We start from the raw sequence: 23,759 nt of genomic DNA, 5'->3' as shown, positions 1-23,759 counted from the left end.
CTACTGTATACAAAATAGGTAAACAACAAGGGTCTACTGTATAGCACAGGGAGCTACACTCAGTATCTTACAGTAACCTATAATGGAAAAGAATCTGAAAAAGAATATATATTACATACATATAACTGAATATGTATGTATAATTGAATCACTTTGCTGTACACTTGAAACCAACACAACGGTGCAAATTAACTATGCTTCAATAAAATGCAAAGAAAATGAAAGAAAAGTACAAGAAAAGAAAATGGTGAAGTTGGATCATAAAGATGGCTAAGTGCTGAAGAATTAATGTTTTTGAACTGTGGCATTGGAGAAGACTCTTGAAAGTCCCTTGGACTGCAAGGAGATCCAGCCAGTCCATCCTAAAGGAAATCAGTCCTAAATATTCACTGGAAGGACTGATGCTGAAGCTGAAGCTCCACTACTTTGGCCACCTGATAGAAAGAGCTGACTCACTGGAAAAGACCTTGATGCTGGGAAAGATTGAAGGCAGGAGGAGAAGGGGACAACAGAGGACAAGATGGTTGGATGGCATCACCGACTCAGTGGACATGAGTTTGAGCGAGCTCTAGGAGATGGTGAAGGACAGGGAAGCCTGGCGTGCTGCAGTCCATGTGGTTGCAAAGAGTCAGACACGATTGAGCAACTGAACAAAACTCCCTTTGCTTCCAGGGACTTCTGGAAGATTGATATGATGGTATATGTACAATCCTTTGAATCTCTTAACATAAAACTGCTATGCAAATACAAAATTATATTTTTTCAGTGAAGAAGTATCCAACAAGCATGTACAGATGCATGCAGATGCACAACTCATCAAGAGGTAAAGGTACTGAGAGCTTTTCCAGAACTCACTCTATAGTAATAGAAATCATAGTCAACTGGCCACTTTCCAATAGAACATAAGACCAATTCTATTGCATCATCAGAGAGACTGACTTTTCTAAATGACTGTTACAAGCACTTAAGTATTTCTAAAATGTGGCCAACTTTTTTATAATACAGAACTTATACATGAGTTTACATTTTGGCGTATAGTGAAAGAGTAGATCTCTAATAATTTCCTTTCTGTACTTTAAGAAAAGTTGGATTTGCCAAAGAAGTCAAAATCAATCAACCCTACTTAAAAATACTTTAGAGGAGGTTTAAACAAAATAAAATTCCAAATAGTGAGACCACAAAATGCTGTGCTAATGAAGCATTGGGGCCAATAGGCTAAAAGTGGGGAAGAATATGTTTGATGACTGCACTTCTCAGATTTCCTAGGACATTCCAAATTCCAAATACCCTGTCCCACTCTTGCCATCAACTATTGAAATGATTTCAATATTCAACATGCAAGTTAGAATTTCCATATAGGTTTTTATAGCCAAAAGTAATATAGAAATCTTTATGAGAGCATGCATTTGGACCATTTGATACAGAGTATAAAGTAAATGTGGAAAACAAATCTAGCAAATTCTGAAGCAAAGTGAATTTCACAAACAGTATTGATAAATGTTTAATGGTTGATGAAGAGACAAGCAGCTCTGGCATCCAAGTGCTGGCCAGGCACTCAGAGCTTAGCTGTGGTGTTTGCCTACTGGACATCCACAGTTGAGAACACCAATATCAGACAAGTTTACCTGGTGACCAAGATGGACCAAGGCAAAAACAAGACCATTCTGTAACTGTGTGGAACACAAATACCAGAACACAAAAATTACTGTCCTCATATCCTGGCTAATATCTTTATCAATCACAACTATAGTCTCACTCCTCTTTTCTTGCCTTCTAACTAAGAATTATTAAAATTTTCTATCACAGATTCTTCCCATTTTCAGACAACATCCAATTCAGAGCAAAGCTTCACTTTCTTAATCCCTCCCCAGAATTACCTAACACAAGACTACGAAATCCCATGACATCCTTCCCAACATCCTCTTACTAAGAGATCCACAGTTCCTCATGGTCTACAATCTCATTGTTACAATAAGTAAATGAACTTAACTTTGTTCAAATATAGCTGAAGGTAACTGACAGAGTAAATACAGATGCATTGTATTTCAACATAGAAAACAAAATGTGTTCATTTCACTGTAATAGTATGATTAATACCAGCTGAAATATATAATTTCTTCAAAAGATGTAACAACTGAAAACAAGACAAATGTTTTTATGGACCAGCATTCAAGTACTATCTCTGACTCTTTCTTCTTAATTCTCAACTAATTGCATTAGGAAGCCATGTGAGTAACTGGAAAATACAATAATCATATATGTTGAAACTAAACAGGAAATAGAAACTTAGTGCATGTATAAATTCACAAAATCAATCAAGAAACAAAGGCTGAAATGAATGAAAGGATTGTATGAATATATCAACTTTTTAAATCACAAATAACACATATTATAATCTGAAATTGAACATGTTAGGAAGATGCCACAGAACACTTAAACAAGAGGTAGATGTAAGCATTAAAAGCCTTAACAGAAACAAGAAATACTTAATTACCCACTTTGAGAAATCAACTTTACATTGATTTCTCTGGCCCACTGTCCTGACCACATTTGATGCTTCTTATCTGCACCATGTGAAATATTACAGACTACAGTGAAAAGGTAGTGCTTCTTCAACTTTAATGCTCATACAAATCACCTGGAGATCTTGTTAAACAGATCTTGATTCATGAGATTTGAAGTAGAGCCCAAGACTCAGCCTTTCTAACAAGTTCCCTGGTGATGCCAATGCTGCCTGTCCAAACATCATACCAAGCAGCCCAGACATAACAATTCAATATTCCAAGGGCAGACTAGGGAGTTTCTGCGGCTGATTCTTATGCCTGCAACCATATCTACTGAACTCTTACAGCCCCTGACAAGCTCCCGCACTTCATCTAGACACGGCTGCCAGTTGCTGGTTTTTGAAAGTTCTCTGGCATCCTAAGGTGGAGCTGGCAGGAGCGAGGCAGCTGAATAATAAACTGCTTCCTGCTGCTTTAGCTTCTATTCATAGTCCATCAGGGAAAAACCAGAATTAAAGGAACCTTTTTTTTACTGGGATTTCCAGTCTCATCTATCTGTATCCTCTTTGTGACTTCACAATCTTCACCTCCCAGCATATTCTCCCTATTCCCCAAAGCTCACTTCAATTCAGGCTTATATATAATTCATATACTAGGTATTAAAATCACAGAAGGGGTTTCCTGGAGGTTTTGGTCAGTTTGCTTTTAAATAATCATAGACACCAAAAAATCTAGAGGCTGGTCAAGAGAAGTCCAGGAAAATCTATGTCCCTATGTTTATAACCTAAAAGTTGAGATAAAAGAGACCTAAGTGGTATTTTAGTTCAGTGGGCCCTAACAGTTCTTGGTAGATGCTTGCATAGGATGAGGGGTTGGAGGGGTGTCAGGTAAGCTCTGCCATAATGGAGCAGATAAACCAGCACACACGCCCACAGATGAGCCTTGTTCCACAGTCAGTGCCATGGTGGAGTATGAAACTCCACCTGATTTTATACTCAAGTGACCCAGGTTCTGAAGGTAGTCTTGCACCAATAATTAGTAATTGCAGTAGAATTTTAAGGGCAGGGATATGGGAAAGTAAGGCTTAGAAAGACCCAATTTAAGGCTTCTCTAGATTGGCTGACAACCACAGCCAACTTACAGATGTTTCCCCACTTGAGAAAACCAGGGGAGATTGTAACAGACACACTTAGTTCATTTGATGCCATCTTTGTATCTTTTGCTAAGATCTGAATCCATTACGCTCACCAGAGAAAGGTAATTTGACTAAGATCTATGTGTCCATAAGCCCATGATCATCCTTTCACAAACCAGTCATACTCTGATCTCCTTTCTGAAGAATATCACAGAATGGTGGTGTGTTTAACGTCATTACATGAATGTATAACTACATTACATGCTAGTTATATGTGCTAAAAGAATCACAACTAGAAGGTTCACAAAATTAAAAATAAATGAAACAAAAATCATGGAAGTAATCACACAAAGTGGTTTGTGAGGTTTTCTTACAATTCTCACATGCTAAATAATTTCTTTGGTTGACTGCTAGACATCAAAGAAAAGATGTAAAGGTAAAAACTTTCTGAGAAAAAAAAATCTATTTTTTGAAAAGGAAAGCTATTTCCCTCAGTTTTAGTCTTAGAACACAAGAATTCTCAGGAGAAAAAAGCCGATTGCTATAGTTTACAAAAGAGCGAACTAAGATCCAGAAAAGTAGAGAAAAATAGCCAAAATATGTGGTTGGTAGTAAAGCCAGAACTGGAACTAAGGTCCAGTATTAGTGCTAAGACCTGTAGTCTCTCCTCTAAGTTACAATGTTTACAGATTTTAGGACTCAGTGATAATATCTTGCATGTAGTAAACTCTCAAATGTTCACTGTATATTTTATTGAAAAAAGAAGCAAATATCTACCTGCAAGGGAAATATTAAATTCCTATTGTTAAATAAGACTACTATAGAGCTTATTTTTGTTACTGTTCTCATGTCACAAAAGAGGTCTCTAGAAATTCAATGAGCCAACTTGCAGTTCATCTTCTAGCCAGACTTCTAACTGTATATCCAGACATTAACACACTGATCTTTAGAACAAATGCAAAAACATTTTGCTTTTGTGTTGAGAAAAATGAAATTAATCAAAGTACCAAGAATAGATTATAGTTTTACAATTTACTACAAATATATGGATAATCAATTAAAGAACCTATAGAAATAAAAATAAGAGAAGTTATTCAATACTGTTGCTCCAATCTATTTTTTTTTTTTTAAAGAATGTAATTACCAGTTTGAGGTGGTAGAATTTTGGAATCTTCAGATATTTTACTTGTAGGCACAATCCCTGGCTTTTCACTTGAAGCTATAGCAAAAAAAGAAATGGAAACACTGAGAATTTTTTTTTTTTTGAGAGGATAGACAGAAATAGATTACTCGTGTCGTTAAATGGCTACCAGTAGCCTGAAATAAAAAACACACACTGATCCAACTAAACATCATTATATACCAAGAAGCAATCAATACACTATACTCACTCAGAGAGCATTTGAATAGGGACTGACGGAGACCAGAGTTTGGTGTCATACTTTTAATGTTTCTGAGGACAGAAAACTAACAAAACTGGCTCTCTAGAATTAACAGACTAATAATTGTTACTGAATTTGTAGAAAACTCAATCGGAGAAAAAAATGTTTTAAATCAAGTCAACCACTTGTTTGGCTGAATCAGACTGAAATCATCAGCTCATTGAGGTTTGCACAGCTGCTGCTGCTAAGTCACTTCAGTCGTGTCCGACTCTGTGCGACCCCATAGACGGCAGCCACCAGGCTCCCCCATCCCTGGGATTCTCCAGGCAAGAATACTGGAGTGGGTTGCCATTTCCTAGGATCCAGTAAACGTGTCCTACAGAATTAAGCAGTCACTACCCACAACTTAACACCAGATTTAAGGTACTGTTATTACCCAAGGTGCCCCCAAGTTTCTCAAAAGGGAAAGGTGTTTTTGCCTGAGGAAATTCTGGAAGCCTTTTCGGAGCTGCAACAAAATACACAAGAGATGTTATGACTTGAAGAGCAAGTAAGAGAAAAGGTTTTTAAAATCTCAAGCTTGCAGAAACAAAAAACAAACACAAAAATGCAGATTACTCAGGAAAGGTAAGGGACTGTTAGTAGTACATATTTTTAATCCTGTGTTGCAATGATGGATGATATAAGACAGCTGCTTTTTTCTATTTTTTATAACTAAGCCATTAAATTTAAGGAGTTTGGGTTCTTCTTCTCACCTTTATTAAACTAGTGTTCTAACTTTTTCAGCTATACATATATGTGCTCTCAGATATATTTTGTTTAAATTCAAATCAAGCACATCTGAACTAGACAATGTTCCTCCAATAGCTTTTAAAAACAGAATTGCAGTAATTACATGTCTTTATACTTTAGTTTCCCCAACAACTTCCTGGATATCACATTCAAATTATAAGAATTCTAAGAAGCAGTCTATAGAAATATCATATATATATCGTCTCTTTCAAGAGAAACAGTTGAGTAAAAAGCTATTTTGGAAAAACACAGAAAATAATTTATTCAGTGACACAATGATTTTGAATTAAAAGAGTCAAACATAATATCAAAATATTACTACCCCCAAGGAAAACAACCAAAGGATTTATATAGAGAATGAGTAGTTAGTATCCTAAATTATAAAATAAAGAATTTATAGCATCTAAGGGCTTGGCATTCAGGCATTTATTATTCTATAAGCCATGTGTCCCTTCTTTTCTATGAGGAGATAAATTTGAATGAGTTAGCCTAAGGGTTTCTTTCAGGCATGCATAAAATTTCCAAGGAAATAATAAGCTGTAGTGTTTAATAATTTTTACCTAGAGTGCTCAGTGGCAATTCAAACCTAGGTATTAAAATAGTTTGCGATGTTTCGGGGGTCCTTCCCCTGAGAACTGCAATAAAGAAGAATTCAGTTAGAAACACCCTGAGTCAGGATTTGCCATTGTGACTTAACCGTATCGTGTGAGGCATATTCGTAAAGGAGGGTACATTGGGCAGCTGATACCTTTCATGGAAATAGTTGGCTTCCCCTGGAAAGTTTTTACACAACTGTATTAATTTGAAGGTCTACCTTTGAATGACCATGGTGTGACATGGAAGATCAACATCACAAAGACAGAACAACATATGTACATGCTGCTCCTTTTTAAAATTTTTTTTAGGAGAAGAGAATAAAGCAACGTAGATTCTCTCAGGCCAATAAACAGCTAACTTGCATGACATGAAATTCTTAGTAAAAAGCATTACATTTTTGAGTAGTCTCCTTAAGTTTACTACACATAAGCCTAGGAAAAGCCAACTGAAATGGGAAGCATAGACACAGTCACGACTCTCACCCCTCCAAGCTTTGTAGATTAGAGGGCTGGCATTCTGGTTTTCTATGCCTCCCAAGAGGCTGGTAAAAAGGGTGTGCAGTTAGCATCTAACATCCAGAGTTGCCTAAAATATCAGTCACCAGGATCAAGGCATGTTGTTAACTCTTTAAGGGAACTGATCCAAGAAATAGGAAGATGAACTACTGCCTGTAAGGGAGGAAACAAAGTGGGGAGGATGGGAAGCCAAGGCATTGAGGTTATTTTTCTATGAGGGTTGGGGTGGTTTTTGTTTTTAAAGACAAAAAAAACATTCTTAGAATTACCCAGTGTTGTTTCTGAAATGTCTAATGCACTAGACACAGTGGGCTTAGTGGTTCTTGGAACTGATTCAGGAGTCACTGGAAGGGAAAAAAGACGACTTTACAAATTAAGATAAAATGAAACAACTCAGGACCATAAGGTACTGTTGTTGCCCCTTAGAATTAGAACTGACATGTATACAGACCAATTCTTTTCAAGTTAATTATGGTAAGGGCTCCCTGGCTTGGCCCAGTGTCTGAACTGACACCTCCTTCCAACCATTCCCTTCTGGGTTTGTCCACTCTCCAGGTATTTTAAAAAGCACATGGAATTGACCCTCATGGAAGCACTTATCAGATTATTCATAATTTCTTGTGTGCCTTTTTTTCTCTTTATCTCCAGAACTTAGCACAAACCCTGGAGAATAGTAAGCAAGCACATGATAAATATTTATTAAATGAGTTAATAAATGGGCAGCTAAAAGAATGACCCAGGGCAAAAAGATTTATTTAGAACTATTACATTATAAGAATTCTCTTTTCCAAACTGCAGTGAACATGCAAAGCTTAGAAGTGGGTTGAAATTATAAGGATTCAAGTGCTCAGCCACAGAGTTATTTCAAGTGCTAGATCAAAGGTAAAGATGACCCTCAGGTAAATAGCTTTTGAGAAATAAGAACCAGGATCACTGAAATCTGGCATGAAATGTGAGCTACACAATTCCAGAATTTTGTAGGGTAAGGATATGAAATAAACACAATAACAGTGAATAATAAATTACAAAGTTTGTCTAAGCATTTCTGAAGTGGAAAGTCCCGAGGAAGTTTTGGCAGAGAACTAAGAAATCTATAGACGCCTTCATCATATACTATGCCAAGAGAAGAGGTATAATTGGGAAAAGTCGATAGAATCTCCACTGGGTCATGCCTATCCTTTTTTTGGTATTTACCAACTAGACTGAAGTCAGAAAACTACCTAGGAATTTCATTCAAATAGATTACTCCAGCATCAGATTATACCTTTCCTCCAGTTTCTATGAAGGTAGGGAGGGGATGGAAGGTCCATCTCCCACCTTCAGTCAGGACCAAATACTTCTTATTCTGTCAGAAATATTTCTACTTGAATAGGTTTATAGAAATCAGGTCATTTTATTTCCCCACCAATCTTTATCTTCTCTGTACAAGTTATGAGTCAGAGTTTAGTACAAGGTAAATATCACTGATTTTTCAATATACAGCAAATTTATGGATTAAAAAACTCACTTCAGATTGGAGTTACTTTGCTAAATGAAGTTTTAGGGAAATCCTTGCTAGGTATTTGTTTCACAGAGTCCTGAATGAGGTGGTATTGCTCTGGCAAAGACTCTGTAATTCAGAGGATAATGTGTCCCTGATGGGCTGGACTTGGGCAGTTTGTTCACAGAAAAAATGCTGAATATTTGTTAGTAATGGTTGATAAACTGGGGAAAATGCAAATTGAATTTATTCTTTAAAGGATTTTTTTAATGAACTATTTTGTAGTTTCTTCATGAAGGTTGTTAATCTTCAAGAGCCATTTACTAAATTATTCCAGGGTACTTTCATAGATACCAAAGTAGGGATAATGGTATTTTTTTAAACCAATCACGTGTGAAAGTGAAGAACAGAAAAATGCTCTCACGTCTTTTTATAAATGGAAAGCATCAAAACCCATGGTATTACATCTTAGTGTAAAAATATTTCAGAATGTTGAGGTAACAATTTTCACCTGGAGTGAATAATGCAGGTTCTATTGTTACAGATCAGTTATATAATTCCATTGTTCATTTTGCATCTGTTGCTTCCCCTAACATTAGAGACCCAGAGTCTCCTATTGTTGTGTGCTTATGATCAAAATGAACTTCCTACTGGCTCTTCACTGAAAAAAAAATACAGGCTTATCAATCACTTAATATTTGAAAAAATACATTATGTATTTTCTCAAAGTTAATAAACATAGGGATCTCCTTACCTGTTATGGGCAGTGCTGGAATTTTTTCTACCTCTGGTGTTTTAGATTCAGCAGGCAATGCCAAGGTTTCATTCTTAGCTAAAACATCAGAGAACAAACAATTTACCTCACATCCTCATAACAGTGTCCAAATATAATTCCTTCAAAACAATCAACCAACAGACGATTTCAAGTCTATTCTGCTCATATCCCTTCCCACCAAGCAGTCAATACAATTACTGTGCATTTCTACCAGGGATTAGTATTAGTAGTGACAGTCTTCAGAATTCCTTCTCATTAACCCTAGGTAATACTTTAAGATCTAAGTTGGCACTAGAAGGAAGGAAAAAAATGACAACCCAGTACTTGGCTAGCTCTCAAGTCATTCTGATTCATAAACAGAGTTTCTTGAAGGCATAGGTTGTATAGCAAGATGCTCCCTGGAATTTTATATTCAATTACTCCTAATTTTTAAAAAAAAATCAATGAAAAAAATTATCCATTATTATTTATGGTAAGAATGTAATAGGTTATGGCAATAAAGTTTTAGAAAAACATGAATAATGTACATAGGAAACTAAGATATATGAAGATATTTGTGGTTAAAAAATTACAAACGGTTATTTATTTGAGCCACATATTAACATAGATCTTTTCTTTGGGTCTGTGTGGCAATTCATTGTAAAAAAATGAAATCTGTGTTTTTTTATCTTTTGACAACTATTCAGGAAACTTCTAAAATTCAGGTATTCTTCTTCAACGAAAGTACATTTCTGTGCCAGAGTTGCCCAAAGATTAAGATATTCTCCATTTCAAAAAATGCATCTAGGATTAACTTGATTCATCTATTTGGCACACTGAATCAATGACCTACTTACAATATTTTGAAAGTCTAGTAGCATTAAAGAATTCATTTTTCTTTGAGATATGCTGATCATGTCACCTTGAACTGATTATAATACGATGGGATTTTAAGTCTTAAGGCTATAAGGAACTCCTTGGGTTTCTCAACTTTGGCACTACTGACATTTGTGACTGTATATTTTCTTTCTTTTTTTTTTTTTTTATTATGGGGGCCTTTCATGTGAAATGTAGGGTATTCAACAGTATTTCTGGGCTTTATGCACTGGATTCCACAGCCGTGACAACCAAAATGTCTCTACTGTGCTTAGCCACTCAGTGTCTGACTCTTTGCAACCCCAAGGACTGTAACCCACCAGGCTCCTCTATCCATGGGGATTCTCTAGGCAACGAATACTGGAGTTGGGTACCATGCCCTCCTCCAAGGAATCTTCCCAAATCAACCCAGGGATTGAACCCAGGTCTCCTGCATTGCAGGTATATTCTTTACCATCTGTGCCACCAGGGAAGCCCAAGAATACTGGAGTGGGTAGTCCACCCCTTCTCCAGGGGAATTTTCTGACCCAGGAATCGAACCAGGGTCTCCTGCACTGCAGGAGGATTCTTTTCTATCTGAGCTACCCGGGAAGCCCAAAAATGTCTCTGAAAGTGAATTCGCTCAGTCGTGTCCGACCCTTTGCGACTCCATGGACTGTCGCCTACCATGCTCCTCAGGCGACAGTCCATGGAGTTTTTCAGGCAACAGTACTGGAGTGGGTTGCCATTTCCTTCTCCAGGGGATCTTCCTGATCCAGGGATCGAACCTGGGTCTCCCACATTGCAGGCAGACGCTTTACCAGCTAATACACAGGGAAGCCCAAAATGTCTCTAGACACTGCCAAATATCCCAGAGGGGGAAGAAGGGGAGGGGGAGATAAAATCTCCCTCTATTGAAAACTACTGATCTAATCTGTTCTCTCAAAGTTCTTTAAGGATGCAAATTTTGTAACTTCTCCTGCAGTTTACATCACTGACGTAAAGATCATTTTCTTCTTTTCAGTTAACATGAGCACAAAATACTTATTTTTTGATGATCTTAAAGACAATTATAAAGTCATCCCTTTCACAAAGACCATGGAAGCAAATCAATTTTAAGTCTGTATCATGGAAGCATGCAATAGATTCCTAGAGTTGATGATTTTCAGGAGTGATTTAAACTGCTAGAAACAGGCATCACGAGTGCTAGTGTCCTCACCTTTGCTATCCGTCAAGTGTGCATTCTCTATTTCTGTGCACGTGAAGCTGAACAACATGTTTATACAACAGAAATGTTTAATACCATTGTTCAATTAATGTAGCAGGGCATAACAAGAAGGGACTTTTTCTGGAATAACTAGAAAACTGAACAGATTCAGCATAATTTTATGATAAATCCTTTTTAGATTTCTAAATCTCATCAACATTTCTTTTCTGTTTCTCTTGTAGTCAGAACTTTGATTTAGAACCACTGTGATTGTTGGCACAGGAAAAACCCTTCAGATTACAACTTTTTAAATTTATTTTTTAATTGAAGGAAAATTGCTTTACAATGTTGTGTTTTCTGCTGTACAATGATGCAAATCAGCTATAATTACACATATATCCCCCCTCCCTCTTGAGTCCAAACATTGATGAACTCTGGTTTTGTTATTTTCAGCATGTAACAAAGGAAGGGTTTTTTTAAATGTAAGATTATAAAATTTATCTTCAATGTTCTTTTTCATTGTCATCTTCTCCTTCAGGATGATTTTTGCTAGTCCTTTCCTTCTTATATAATATCCTACGCCCTTGGTGATTCCTTAGCTAACTAGGACTACGTATTTATTTATTAAAAAAAAATATTTATTTTAACCTCCAGATCCTAGATTTTCAGGCAATGCTCTGAACTGCTTTGTTTTAGCTCTTTATGCATGCCCTTACAGGGCAATTACATGAAACTAAAATTAGACTGTTAATGAAGAAAAATGGTTAACTACCTTCCCCAGAGGTATTTGTATTCTCTGCACATCACTAATTCCTTACAGAGGCATGTGTGCATGTACTCAGTCATCCCCTACTCTTTGCTACTCCATAGACTGTAGCCCGCCAGGCTCCTCTGTCCATGGAATTTTCCAGGCAAGAATACCAGAGTGAGTTGCCATTTCCTCCTCCAGGGGATCTTCCAAACCCAGGGAACAAACCCACATCTCTTGCATCTACTGCATTGGCAGGTAGATTCTTTACCCACTGCACCACCTAGGAATACTGTATTTCTAAATATGGGACTTCAGACATAAGAGAGATTGGTTGAAGGGAAAGATACTTGAATGGAGACTCTTTATGACTCCTATCAAGCCAAGAGTATTCACCCACACTATGCATGTACAACCAGTCTTGGCAACAGCAGAGTAAAAATGCCATGAGAGCATGGCCTAAAACCCAGGAAATTCCTTTTCCTCTCTGATTCTTCTGTATCTTTTTTCAACAGAGTCTTTTCCTTCCATTCTTGGCAAGCTAAGTCTTTGCTTTGGCAAACCATTTTTATGTCCCTGGGAAGTATGTATGTCACTAGTTTTTATTTCTCTCATTATTCACATCATGTATTCTCAGAACAAAAGCTATTAATTTCTTGATGTCCCATGTTGGGATCTGCTGGAATGAGGATAGTACTTTTAGGATTTGCCCCTCACACAGTATGACTTTTCTGAATGACAGTGATAAATAACTTCAGGAAAGTTTATTTCTCTCTCATTGGTATAAAGAAATGTTTATGCTCACTCTTCATAAAAAACAGTAAATCTAAAATGTTATTTGTGAACATAGTCTAAGATGGTACATTTGATGGATTTACTGGACATTTTCAAACATATTGCCTATCAGTCTCTTAAATGTGTCAAAATTTTGCCATGCATTAAAGATAGGTGTTTCCCTATAAATAAGTTTTAAAAGGCATTTTCTATTTGCATAGAATTTTCTCCACTAAAATCACACTTAATCCTGAAGCTTTGGTGAATTTGTATCAGAATAAAAAAAGCAAACAACAAAGCAAGCCAAAAAATCAAATGTTTAATTCTCTAAATTAGAGGAAACAGAAGATTGAATTGATATTAAGGTAGCAGGTGGAAATTTGCAAAAACAAAACAAAAAAAATTAGGAGATAGATATTATCAAAACTAAGAACTAAAACATCTCCCAGTTCAAAAATGACAGCAGTAGTCTGGGAAAAAATTCTGTTCATTTTCAGTCTCCTTCACAAATCCTGATTTTCGTATTTTGATGAACAGATTAGGGGCTGAATCAGTAAGAAATCAGTCAGCTCCTTCCTTTTCTTTTCCTTCTAAACAAATCTTTCCTAGGCACGGAACTAAGTACATAGGCTCTGGGCAGAGAACTGGTGAGTGCAAGAGTCCTGAGCTCTGGTTCTAAACACAGGGTCACTGAAGGAATTTATTTTGGAATCCTCCTGGCTTTAGCACAGCATTCAGAGGATGTGGAGTTGAGTTTCAGGTTTTATAGCTAATCAGGAGGTGATCAAGTCTGATGTACAAATTAAAGAAAGGAAGCCTAGAATCACTCATCTACAGTCTTGTAAGTAACTCACCATAAGACTAACAGATATGAATATTTTTACAGTAAAAATGTAAGGACTGCACAAAATCACAAACATCTATTGGCAAATATATTTACATCTTAATAAAATGGTGATGCATCAATTCTGAAAAATTTTCTAAAATTATAAGAGTAATAGTCCTCTGATTAATCCTCTCTACTCACTTAAGGCTTTGATCCTCTTTCTGCCAGGAAATTCTCAAATTATAGCTAAGGAGAACTTAAGAGTCTGCCTTTTAAAACTGTTACAGTCTGATTGCCTCACATCAAACAAGTGAATAGGTCAAACCTCTAGTGAGGGAGGAGAAATTAAGTCTGAGGTCCCTGCATGTGTAGGTACCACATCTGTGTAAATTACCATCATGTCTCCTCCACTGCCACTTGTAGTTCTGGCACCGAATAATCTTGACTAAATATTTGCTGAAGAAACGTTGCTAAACAGGGGCTTGGACCTGCTTCAAACTCGTAATACGTGAAGATTCAATTATAACAAGTGCTAAAGTTCTTAGCTAGTTCAAGGAGAATATTCTACATTTTAAAGTCTTATTCAATTTCTACTACAGCATGCCATCTTCCTCCATATTTATCAGTGGCCCAGGACATTTACCAGAAACACATTTTCCAGAGACTTTAGAGGTTCTCAAATTGTGGTTTCCAGACGAGCAGCATCAGTATCACCTGAGTACTAGGCAGAAATGCAAATTCTCAGGTGTCACCCCAGAAACAACTGAATCATTGGTCTGAATTCTCTCTATAGCAGAGGATCTCAACCTTGATGAAGTATGGTGAGTTCCAGCAGTGTAACAAATCCATCAGAGCTTCTCATGTTTCATCAGGGTTGAGATCCTTTGCTATAGAGAGAATTCAGACCAATGTGATACTCAAATGCAGCAACTAGCTTAGCCCACTGGCCGCTCTAATTATTTCCTGGGTGCCCTTTAAAGGAGTTTTGCTTTTTTTCCCCCAAATTGTTGTTTTATGTTTTTTAAACACTAAAATCATATCAGGTTTTCTCTATATGTGTGTGTGTGTGTTAAGTCGTATGAGTTTTGTCCAACTCTTTGCAATCCTATGGACTGTAGCCCACCTATGGGGCTCCTCTGCCCCTGGGATTCTCCAGGCAAATACGTTGGAGTGAGCTGCCATGCCCTTAACCAGGGGATCTTCCCGACCCAGGGATCGAACCTGCATCTTTTACATCTCCTGCATTGACAGGCAGGTTCTTTACCAATAGTGCCACCTGGGAAACCCTCAGGTTCTTTCTAGAAGTAGGAAACAGTATCAATCTCAAGTAAATAATAATTCAAACCAACCTGACTTACCTCAGTTCCCACTGAAAATATCTAGCGGTCCCTTGATAGTACAGTATGATAAGTATAATTTACTATATAAATGTGTATATTTTGAATAATTTGATCAATATTCACTCTTCTTTCAAAAATATAAAATAACTATTTCCCTATAGAATGTAATTTATTTGAATACCTCCAACACTCCATCCTGTCTACTCTTTACTTCTTTTTCCAATTTTTTTATTATGGTAAAAGATACATAACAAAAATCTTAACCATTTTTCAAGTATACAGTTCAACAGTATTAAATACATTTGCAATATTGTACAACCATCACCACCATCCATGTCCAGAACTCTCCTTATCTTGTAACACTGAAACTCTGCACCATTAAACATTAATTCCTCATTCTTCTCCTCCTCCAGTCTCTGAAAGCCACCATTCTACTCTCTGTCTCTATGAATCTGTCTACTCTAGGTATCTCAAATAAGCGGAGTAACAGTCTTTTGTCTTTTGTGACTTCTTATCACTTAGCATCATGTTCTCAAGGAACATTTATGCTATAGTAAATGTCAGAATTTCCTTCCCTTGTAAGACTGAATAATTACCCATGGTGTATATGTGTGTGTATATATACACACACACATACATACATATACACACCACATTTTGCTTATACATTCATCTGTTGATGTACACTTGAGTGGTTTCCACATTTTAGCTATTGTGAATAATGCTGCTGTGAATATGAATGTACAAATATCTCTTTAAGACTGCTCCCAATCCTTTTGGTTGTATAACCAGAAGTGAAATTGCTGGGTCAGGTAGTTTGATCCTTGATGCCCAGATGGTAAAACCTGCAATGTGGGAGACCCAGGTTCACGTTCGATCCCTGGATCAGAAAGATCCCCTGGAGAAGGGAATGACTAGCCACTCCACTATTCTTGCCTGGAGAATTCTATGGACAGAGAAGCCTAGTGGGTTACTGTCCATGGGGTCTCAAAGAGTCAGACACAACTGAGCAAGCAACACTTTCACTTTCTTTCATGGTAATTTTATTTTTCATTTTTTGAGGAATGCACATACCATTTTCCACAGCAGTTGTAGTCTTTTATTCCCATCCACATGCACATGCTTGTCCCTTACTTTTCCCTTCGAGATCTCCAAAGAGCTCATTTGCTAGATCCCTTGGACATCCTAGAAATATCAGTGCTGGTATTGTCACTGCAAAGTTCACATATAAATCTTGGCCTCTTACCTAACTGTGTCTTGATTGCCTCTGAAATCTCGAACATTATGGAAGTGGGAAGTTTTACGGTGGTTTCATTAAGGCCTGGGATAACAAGGTGGACTGCAAGAAAACAGATGTAATAAGAGAAAATGCATCCTGAAACAAAGCTCAGAGCATTGGAACCATGACACTTAGAGCTTCTTTTGCTTAGTCAATTTCAACCCAAACTTTAAAAATCTGGGAAAAAAATATGAAAGTAAATTTTAAACATAATCTTTTTTCATATTCAGAACTGAACAACCAAAATATTGTGACTTAATCCACAGACTCAAAAATTGTAGAATGGCTCCTTAAGATTAAACTCACCGTTACTAATAATAACTTTTAAAAGAGTTATTCAATATGACAAAGACTCTCTCACAACAGCAACAGGTAGGCAGGTAGGAGGGAAGCCAATAGGTACAGGCTAGAGTTGTTTCCCTAACACCACTGGATCCTAGCCTGGAATGGACACAAGCCAGGATGCTAAACAATGAAAGGAAATGAACCAACATCGATTTAACAAACCTACACACAGTGCAAAATTCTATAACAGCCTTGTTATCAAAACAAGAGCCTGATTTGCTTAATGTAGGTGTAGATTTCAAGACAGACTCACCCAGTATTGTTCCTCCATAGGGAGTCTTATCTGGAGATTTAGTTGAGGCCCTGTGTGTAACATTCTGAATCACTGTTGAAAGACCAAAAGATAATAGTGTGAATGGAAAAAAAAATACAGTCAAGAAGCAGAATGAAGCTAATAAGTAAAGCCATCTGCACTGGAGAAATCTGATCCTTTTTTAATTAACAGAAAGGAACTCACTGGGCTGGCTACACAACCAAAGAAAGGGCTAGAAGGCACATCCTAACACCTATGCCTTTAAGTAGAGAAGGTGCTCCATTCTAATTAGCTTAAAATTTCCTTTCTCAGCTCCACTCCCTGCAGCCTACCCAAGTTAAATAACTTGCACAAAATGAGGCAATGACACACTGAGTAAATAAAATGAATCAGAGAATATATATCCTTAAAGCAGAGACTCTATGGATAAGTCCAATACTAACTGACCTCATTTTGAAAATACACTTGAGGCACTGTGTTTTCTTAAAATGAATTAGTATTTTAAGTGCCCAATCTCTTCCACCACAAAACTTTCTGGAAATAATTGAGTCTTTTAAATAACTTGAAAAACTGAAAGTCAAAACAAAATGACTAGATGCTGAAATAAGACATAACTCTTGAAACCTGGATTTCTTTACAGTCCTTAAAGTGAGCTCTAAATCATAGTCATCATTTCATTAATCCAAAATATCCTATTAATGACTTCCTACATCTAAATGATCTTAATCCTGAAGAAAGCCACATATATTTAATTGGTTTTTTAAAATTTAATACTTGTTAGGGTTGTTCTTTCTCCAGATGTCCAACCAATATTCCTTGCCAAGACTTGGTCTATTTGTAGAGTCAAAATTATCTGTTTAACTTCTAATTTACTAGGGCAATTATTTTTCAAAAAAAATAAGCATAAATATTTTTTAAAAATATGTGCTATGTTTAATTATCTCAGTTTAAAAAGCATATTAAAATAGTTCTAAGCATATATCCAGAGCAGACATGCAAATTACCTTGCTTGATGATTGTTACTGGGATTAGCTTTCTTGGGACATATGCTGGCTGAAAAGAGAGGAAGAGATACAGCTTTTGAGTTATGGTTAACTTAAAAAATAATTTAAAAATGGGAAGTAGTTCTTTCTTGCCTTCCATGAAGCTCTCCATGACACTGGTTTAACGGTTGCTGGAAAGATCTTTAGTACATATATCTGCCTCTGTTTTATTGCATTCACTTGTTTTTTCCCAAAAATGTCCAAAGATTGGACAGAAGCAGTTCCTTCAAAATTCCCGTTAGTTTAGTTTACTTAGAAACTGCAGTGGAAAGAAGTGAAGTCCTCTGGATTGAATTCTAGTATATTTTCACTTAATTTGAACCAGTGAACCAGTCAAATTCTGTCTTTATATTCCTTCTCAAAAAAGGCTTTTAAGCTACATATTCTTTTAAAACCAATCAGAATAGCATTGAAACATGTATATTATCATATGTAAAGTGGATGACCAGAGCAGGTTCCATGCATAAAGCAGGGCATCCAAAGCCAGTGCTCTGGGACAACCCAGAGGGATGGGGTGGGGGTTCAGGATGGGGGAGACACAGGTATACCTGCGGCCAATTCATGCTGATGTATGGCAAAAAACATCACCACATTGTAAAGTAATTATCTTCCAATTAAACAAATAAACAAATTTAAAAAACCAATCAACCAACCCTACCATCGTTACAGGGTGTCCCACTGCTGCTTCAGACACACAACGACTGTGAACTCCTGATGCTAAGCTCTTCCTTGCCCAGGAAGGAAGAGATGGGACTCAGATCCAGGCATTTCTACTTCCAAAGCCTGTAGTGTTAACAATTGTGTATGTATTTATGCCCAGAGGACCTCAAAATTGGAAGGGCAGGTCTCAGAGGACTGTGACTTCTCCCTTCTTACAAATTCCCTCAGATGTCCCACGTAAGTTTGGATGTCACGGAGAGAGCGACTTGAACTAGGGGCACATTCAGTGTTAACCTTACAGTGAGGAGTCCTCATTGGGGATAGTGAGCCAAGGATAAGACAGCCAAGAGAGAGGCATGGAACAGGATGAAAGAACAGCAGGAAATATACAGAGCAGAATTAGACTGAGGTAAAGGGGTAAGTAAGCATGACATTGATTTTTTGAAGCTTGGTTTAACCTGGATGCATGGTATAGATATTCCTGGTACTAGACCTGCTGACAATCCACGATGTAGTGAATGAGATACTTAACCACACAGGTGTTTAAAGTTGTGAGCAAAAAAGATTTGTTAACATGCTCCCATATAAACAATATGCCCATAGCAAAGAAGGGCCACAATACCACACTTACCGTTGGCTATTTTTCTTCTTGTATTAAAGTCCTTACATTTAAAAAACACAGAAAATAAAAGTTTACTCTTAACTAACTATTTCAAAAAGAAGCATCTGTATTTCTTACATTGTACTTGGACCCAGTGCTGTAGGCCGAATCCTGCATGGCCCTGCAAATTTGTAGGTTGAAACTTAATCCCCAGTGTGATGGCATTTGGAGGTGGGGCCTTTGGAAGTAAATAACTCATGTGGGTGGAGCCCTGATGAATGGGATTAGTGCTGTTATGAAAGAGAACCCAGAGAACTCCCTCCACCCTTCTGCCATGTGAGATAGTTGCGAGCCAGAAGTGAGCTCTCCCCGGACATTAAATCTGCCAGTGCCTTAACAGTGACTTCCCAGGCCCCTAACTGTGAGAAATAATTTATTGTTTAAGCCATCCATCTAATCTGTGGTATTTTTGTTATAGCAGCCCTGATGAACTAAGACATCCAGTAACTTCCTACTTAGCAATCTAGCCTAAGGAAGTAGTAGAAGTTAGAGTCATCATTTTGTGTAAGAGTGTTTATTACCACAATGTGAAATAATCTCATCATTCCAAAGCAGAGGTTTTGTTAAATAAATTATGGTTAAAATTTCTGACATTTAACAAAGTGGGAAGTATGTATAGTATAAATGTAAAGGATACAAATTTATATTTATATTATAACCTAATTGTATAACAATATGTGTATAGACAAAAGACCAAAAGGAAATATATCATAGTCATTTTTTAGACGGTAGTCATTTCTTATAATCTGATATTTTATTTTATGTACCTTTCTATATTTTCCAAGTTCCTTACAGGGGTGAATTACATTTATAACTAGGAAAAGCTATTATAACCAGCAGTCTGTTAAGCTTCTGTAGTGCATGGCTTATACACTATTGGTCAACAGAGGAATGATGTAAATATAATTTATACACAACTTTGCCCAAGCAAGGGGAGAGGAACAGCAAGAATACAAGTATAGCCATCAGTAGGAAAGAAAAAAAAACAGTTCAACTTTGATGTCATACTGGCAGAGAACCTCTTGGCTTTATCATAAGAAAATTAAATAAGTGCACTTGCCCACAGGCCCCTTCTTCCCCAGGCCCATGACCCTGTCTTGGTGTGTCCACCTTACCTCCACCTGTCCTGCTTCAGTGAAAGGGTTGCCATCCATAGTCTCTATCATTCCTGAGCATTTAAATCCTTGCCGCGGCAAACTCCAGTTCCATGGGAGATGTTTGCCAGGGGAGCCACAGTATCGTTCCAGGTGCTACTAATTGTTTTTGATAGAGTTGTGGCTACAGTTCCAAAGATTTTTGAATGGCTGGTCCTCTTTTTGCCCCATGAGTCTTGCCGTTTATGTTTTGTAGAGTGTGAAGTGTTCAGGGACACATCACATTATAGCAGAAACACCTATGTGTTGCTGTGTTGATGTCATTATCCCAATTTGTATTTCCTTTGCTTTGGATGATTTATTTCAAGGCAGTTTTTGACAAAAAGAGATAGAAAATATTTCATTCTTGACATAATGGAACACAGTTTCTGTTCGGGTTCTTATCTGAGTACAGACTAGTCCTCTATTAAGATGATGACAAGCCTATAACTGTGCTGCCAGAAAATAAGGAAATCATTTAGTTGCAGAATCCAATTCTTTCTAGACCTTATAATTATTCTCTTGCCTAATTAGCAATCTGAAGATGCACCAAGACTAATGAGCAAGTACTAACTCCCTCTCTATAAGAAGGTTTTTTTTTAAATTGAAATATAGTTAATTTTACAGTGCTGTTGTGTTAATTTCAGGTGTACAGTAAAGTGATTCACATTATATCTATAAGAATATATATATAAACACACACATATATATATTCTTTTTCAGGTTCTTTTTCTTTGTAGATTATTATATATTACCATATATAATATATTTCCTGTGCAAGAGGAATAGGAATTATTGATATATTTCCCTGAGCTAGACAGGTTCTTGTTGGTTATCTGTTTTGTATAGTGGCACATATATGTTAATGGCAAACTCTAATTTATCTCTCCCCTCTCCTTTCCTCTTTGGTAACCATAAATTTGTGTTCTATGTCTGTAGGTCTATTTCTGTTTTGTGTATCACTTCATTTGTATCATTTTTTTTTAGATTTCACATATAAGCCATATCAGATGGTATTTGTCTGGCTTACTGTACTTCATGTGTGTGCGCTCAGTCATGTCTAACTCTTTGCAACCCCATGGACTGCGGCCTGCCAGGCTCCTTGAATTTTCCTGGCAAGAATACTGGAGTGGGTTGACATTCCCTTCCCCAGGGGCTTTTCCCAACCCAGGAATGAACGTGGATCTCTTGCATTGCAGGCCGATTCTTTACCATCTGAGACACCAGGAAAGCCCTAAGGAAATTCACTTTTACCACTTTTCAGGGGACATTGTATCTGAGTATCCAGTTGGTGAGATTCAACAGAAAGAGGATGCTGAGGTGGTAAAAGGCAATGTCCCTGATGGTCCACCCAGGTTCCTTTTCAGTCCTGGTTAGGGAAAACCCACTCAAATCTAGCAATGACCACAGCAGCAGTAACCATACACTGTGGGGGACTTTAGATTCACTCTGCATTGCACTACCTTTCCCCTGATATTATTTTTTAAAAATTAAATTTAAGAAAAGTAATGATAACACCAGGATGCTATTCTTTGTAAGTTACTCTTTACAGGTTTGTCCATTTGGTATTTTTGTGACATCGGCATATCCACTGTTGATTTAACTTTTTCAGTAGGCACCGGGGAGTGGCTAAGGGTTGTTCAAAATCAAATTTCAATGACTCAAGATCTAAACCACATGAGAAGAATTTGGGCCTGTTACATCCTGGTTTCAATTCATTTTTATGATGTCCTGATGAAAGTTATGAAAGATACTGATTCAATCTAACAGCTGACTAAAGGTGAATCTAACATCCTTTTTGTGATAATTGTTGTATTTCTGGTCAGCTAGGGAGGAATCAGATATCCACCTTTGGTGATATTGGTGGTGCAGATATAAAGTTTTTAAGTTTCTGCTTAGGTCAATGACTGCTAAGAATGGAAGGATATCTATGTATTCACTGCACACAGTCTTCGGATGTGTAGGGGAGAGATCAGACTGTATTTCTCCTTATTAACTCATCTGCTAACTGTTACAGTTTAAAAATTGATACTACCTCTCTTTTTGCCAATGATAGACATGGCCTTTTTAAAAGACAGGTGGACCTCTAATGGAAAAAATGGAAGGGTGAAAATAGATGTCTATTTTAGGGGAATTTTGATTCTCAGGAGATTTGGATTAATTCAGTAATTAAACTTAAACTTTAAAACATCTGTTAATAAATGCTATATACTTCAGAAATTTATTGTTTGGTTAGTGAACTAGTCAGATGACTAAGTTTTTTAAAACTTATTTAATAATATATTAAAGTTAGCCATCATTCCTTTATATTTTTTATATAATAAAGCTTAATGAACTTATTTACAAAACAGTCTTACAGATATGGAAAAAAAAATCTTATAGTTACCAAAGAGGAAACACAAGGGGGAGGGGTAAATCAGGAGCTTGGGATTAACACACACAAACTATTGTATATAATATAGATAACCAAGGTCCTACTGTATAGCACGGGGAACTCTATTCAATATTCTGTAATAACTTACATGAGAAAAGAATCTGAAAAAGAATGAATGAGTATATATGTATAACTGAATCACTTTGCTGTACACCTGAAACTATTAATAGCACAGCATTGTAAACCAACAATAATCCAATAAAATTTTTTAAAAAAAGACAGATAGTAGACATTAGATTTAACCTTGATAAAAACAGGGTTCTTGCTTCCCAATATGAAGAAAATAGCCCAATTATCATCTGTTTTTTGTACATAGATCTCAAGTAATACAACTTACATAGGAAGAATCAGGGCTTTGTTTATGCACACATCTTTCCTCTCATTTTTCTAGAGATGGAGGCAGGGGTGATACTGAAAGTATTTAACAAGCAGTATAACAAAAGCACTAACCAATTAGAAGAGACCCCTACGAAGTGTCCTCTGGCACAAATGTACTGAGAGTTGCTTGCAGAACACATGCTTAGATACATGAGTTACAGTATATAATGTAACAAGATGTTTAAGGTGGGGCTGTATTTGGGAGTTCCCTGGTGGTACAGTAGTTAGGGCATGGTGCTTCCGCTGCATGGCCCCAGGTTCAATCTCTGGTTGGAGATCTAAGAGCCTACAAGCCACAGGGCACAGCTGGAAGGGCAGAAGTTAAGATGGGGCTGCATTTAATATTCAAATTTTAATCTGAATATTACTTATCTGTTAAAACAGATAGCCTCAAGTTCAAATTGTTTTTTCTATTACCAATCTCTTTTTAGAAGGTGTGAAGAAGTTTTTGCTGTGCTTAAGTTTCAGGTGTAAGCATGCATATATGAAGAAAAACATTTTTCAACATGTCTTAAAACTCTGGGATCAATTTCATATCTCTTGAAATACTGCCTACTTTCTCCTACCCTATGGACTACACCCCTCCAGGCTGCTCTGTCCATGGGATTCTCCAGGCAAGAATATGGAGTGGTTTGTCATGCCCTCCTGCAGAGGATCTTCCCGA

The 23,759-nt window shown here is 36.9% G+C and overlaps 1 protein-coding gene across 8 annotated transcripts in view; it reads right to left on the bottom strand.

The window, feature by feature from the left end:
• Nucleotides 1–23,759, bottom strand: part of ABI3BP (ABI family member 3 binding protein) — a 286,699-nt gene that overhangs the window by 133,776 nt on the left and 129,164 nt on the right. For 4 of the 8 annotated variants that reach the window (XM_081572436.1, XM_081572437.1, XM_081572439.1 and 1 more), the window contains exons 7-14: nt 17,791–17,839; nt 16,787–16,858; nt 16,156–16,248; nt 9,160–9,237; nt 7,195–7,269; nt 6,374–6,448; nt 5,458–5,529; nt 4,784–4,858 (exon numbers count right to left, since the gene is read on the bottom strand). In XM_081572436.1, the coding sequence (XP_081428562.1) occupies nt 4,784–4,858; nt 5,458–5,529; nt 6,374–6,448; nt 7,195–7,269; nt 9,160–9,237; nt 16,156–16,248; nt 16,787–16,858; nt 17,791–17,839 (589 nt within the window). The remainder of the gene's footprint in view (nt 1–4,783; nt 4,859–5,457; nt 5,530–6,373; nt 6,449–7,194; nt 7,270–9,159; nt 9,238–16,155; nt 16,249–16,786; nt 16,859–17,790; nt 17,840–23,759) is intronic. The other 4 variants (XM_081572441.1, XM_081572442.1, XM_081572443.1 and 1 more) reach the window with 2 other exon arrangements.

Source organism: Giraffa tippelskirchi, chromosome 2 (genome assembly GCF_054371585.1).
Source record: "Giraffa tippelskirchi isolate mGirTip1 chromosome 2, T2T-mGirTip1v1.2.pri, whole genome shotgun sequence".
NCBI lineage: Eukaryota > Metazoa > Chordata > Mammalia > Artiodactyla > Giraffidae > Giraffa > Giraffa tippelskirchi.
The sequence above is the reverse complement of the archived record's forward strand: the minus strand, read 5'-3'. Positions and strand labels throughout refer to the sequence as shown.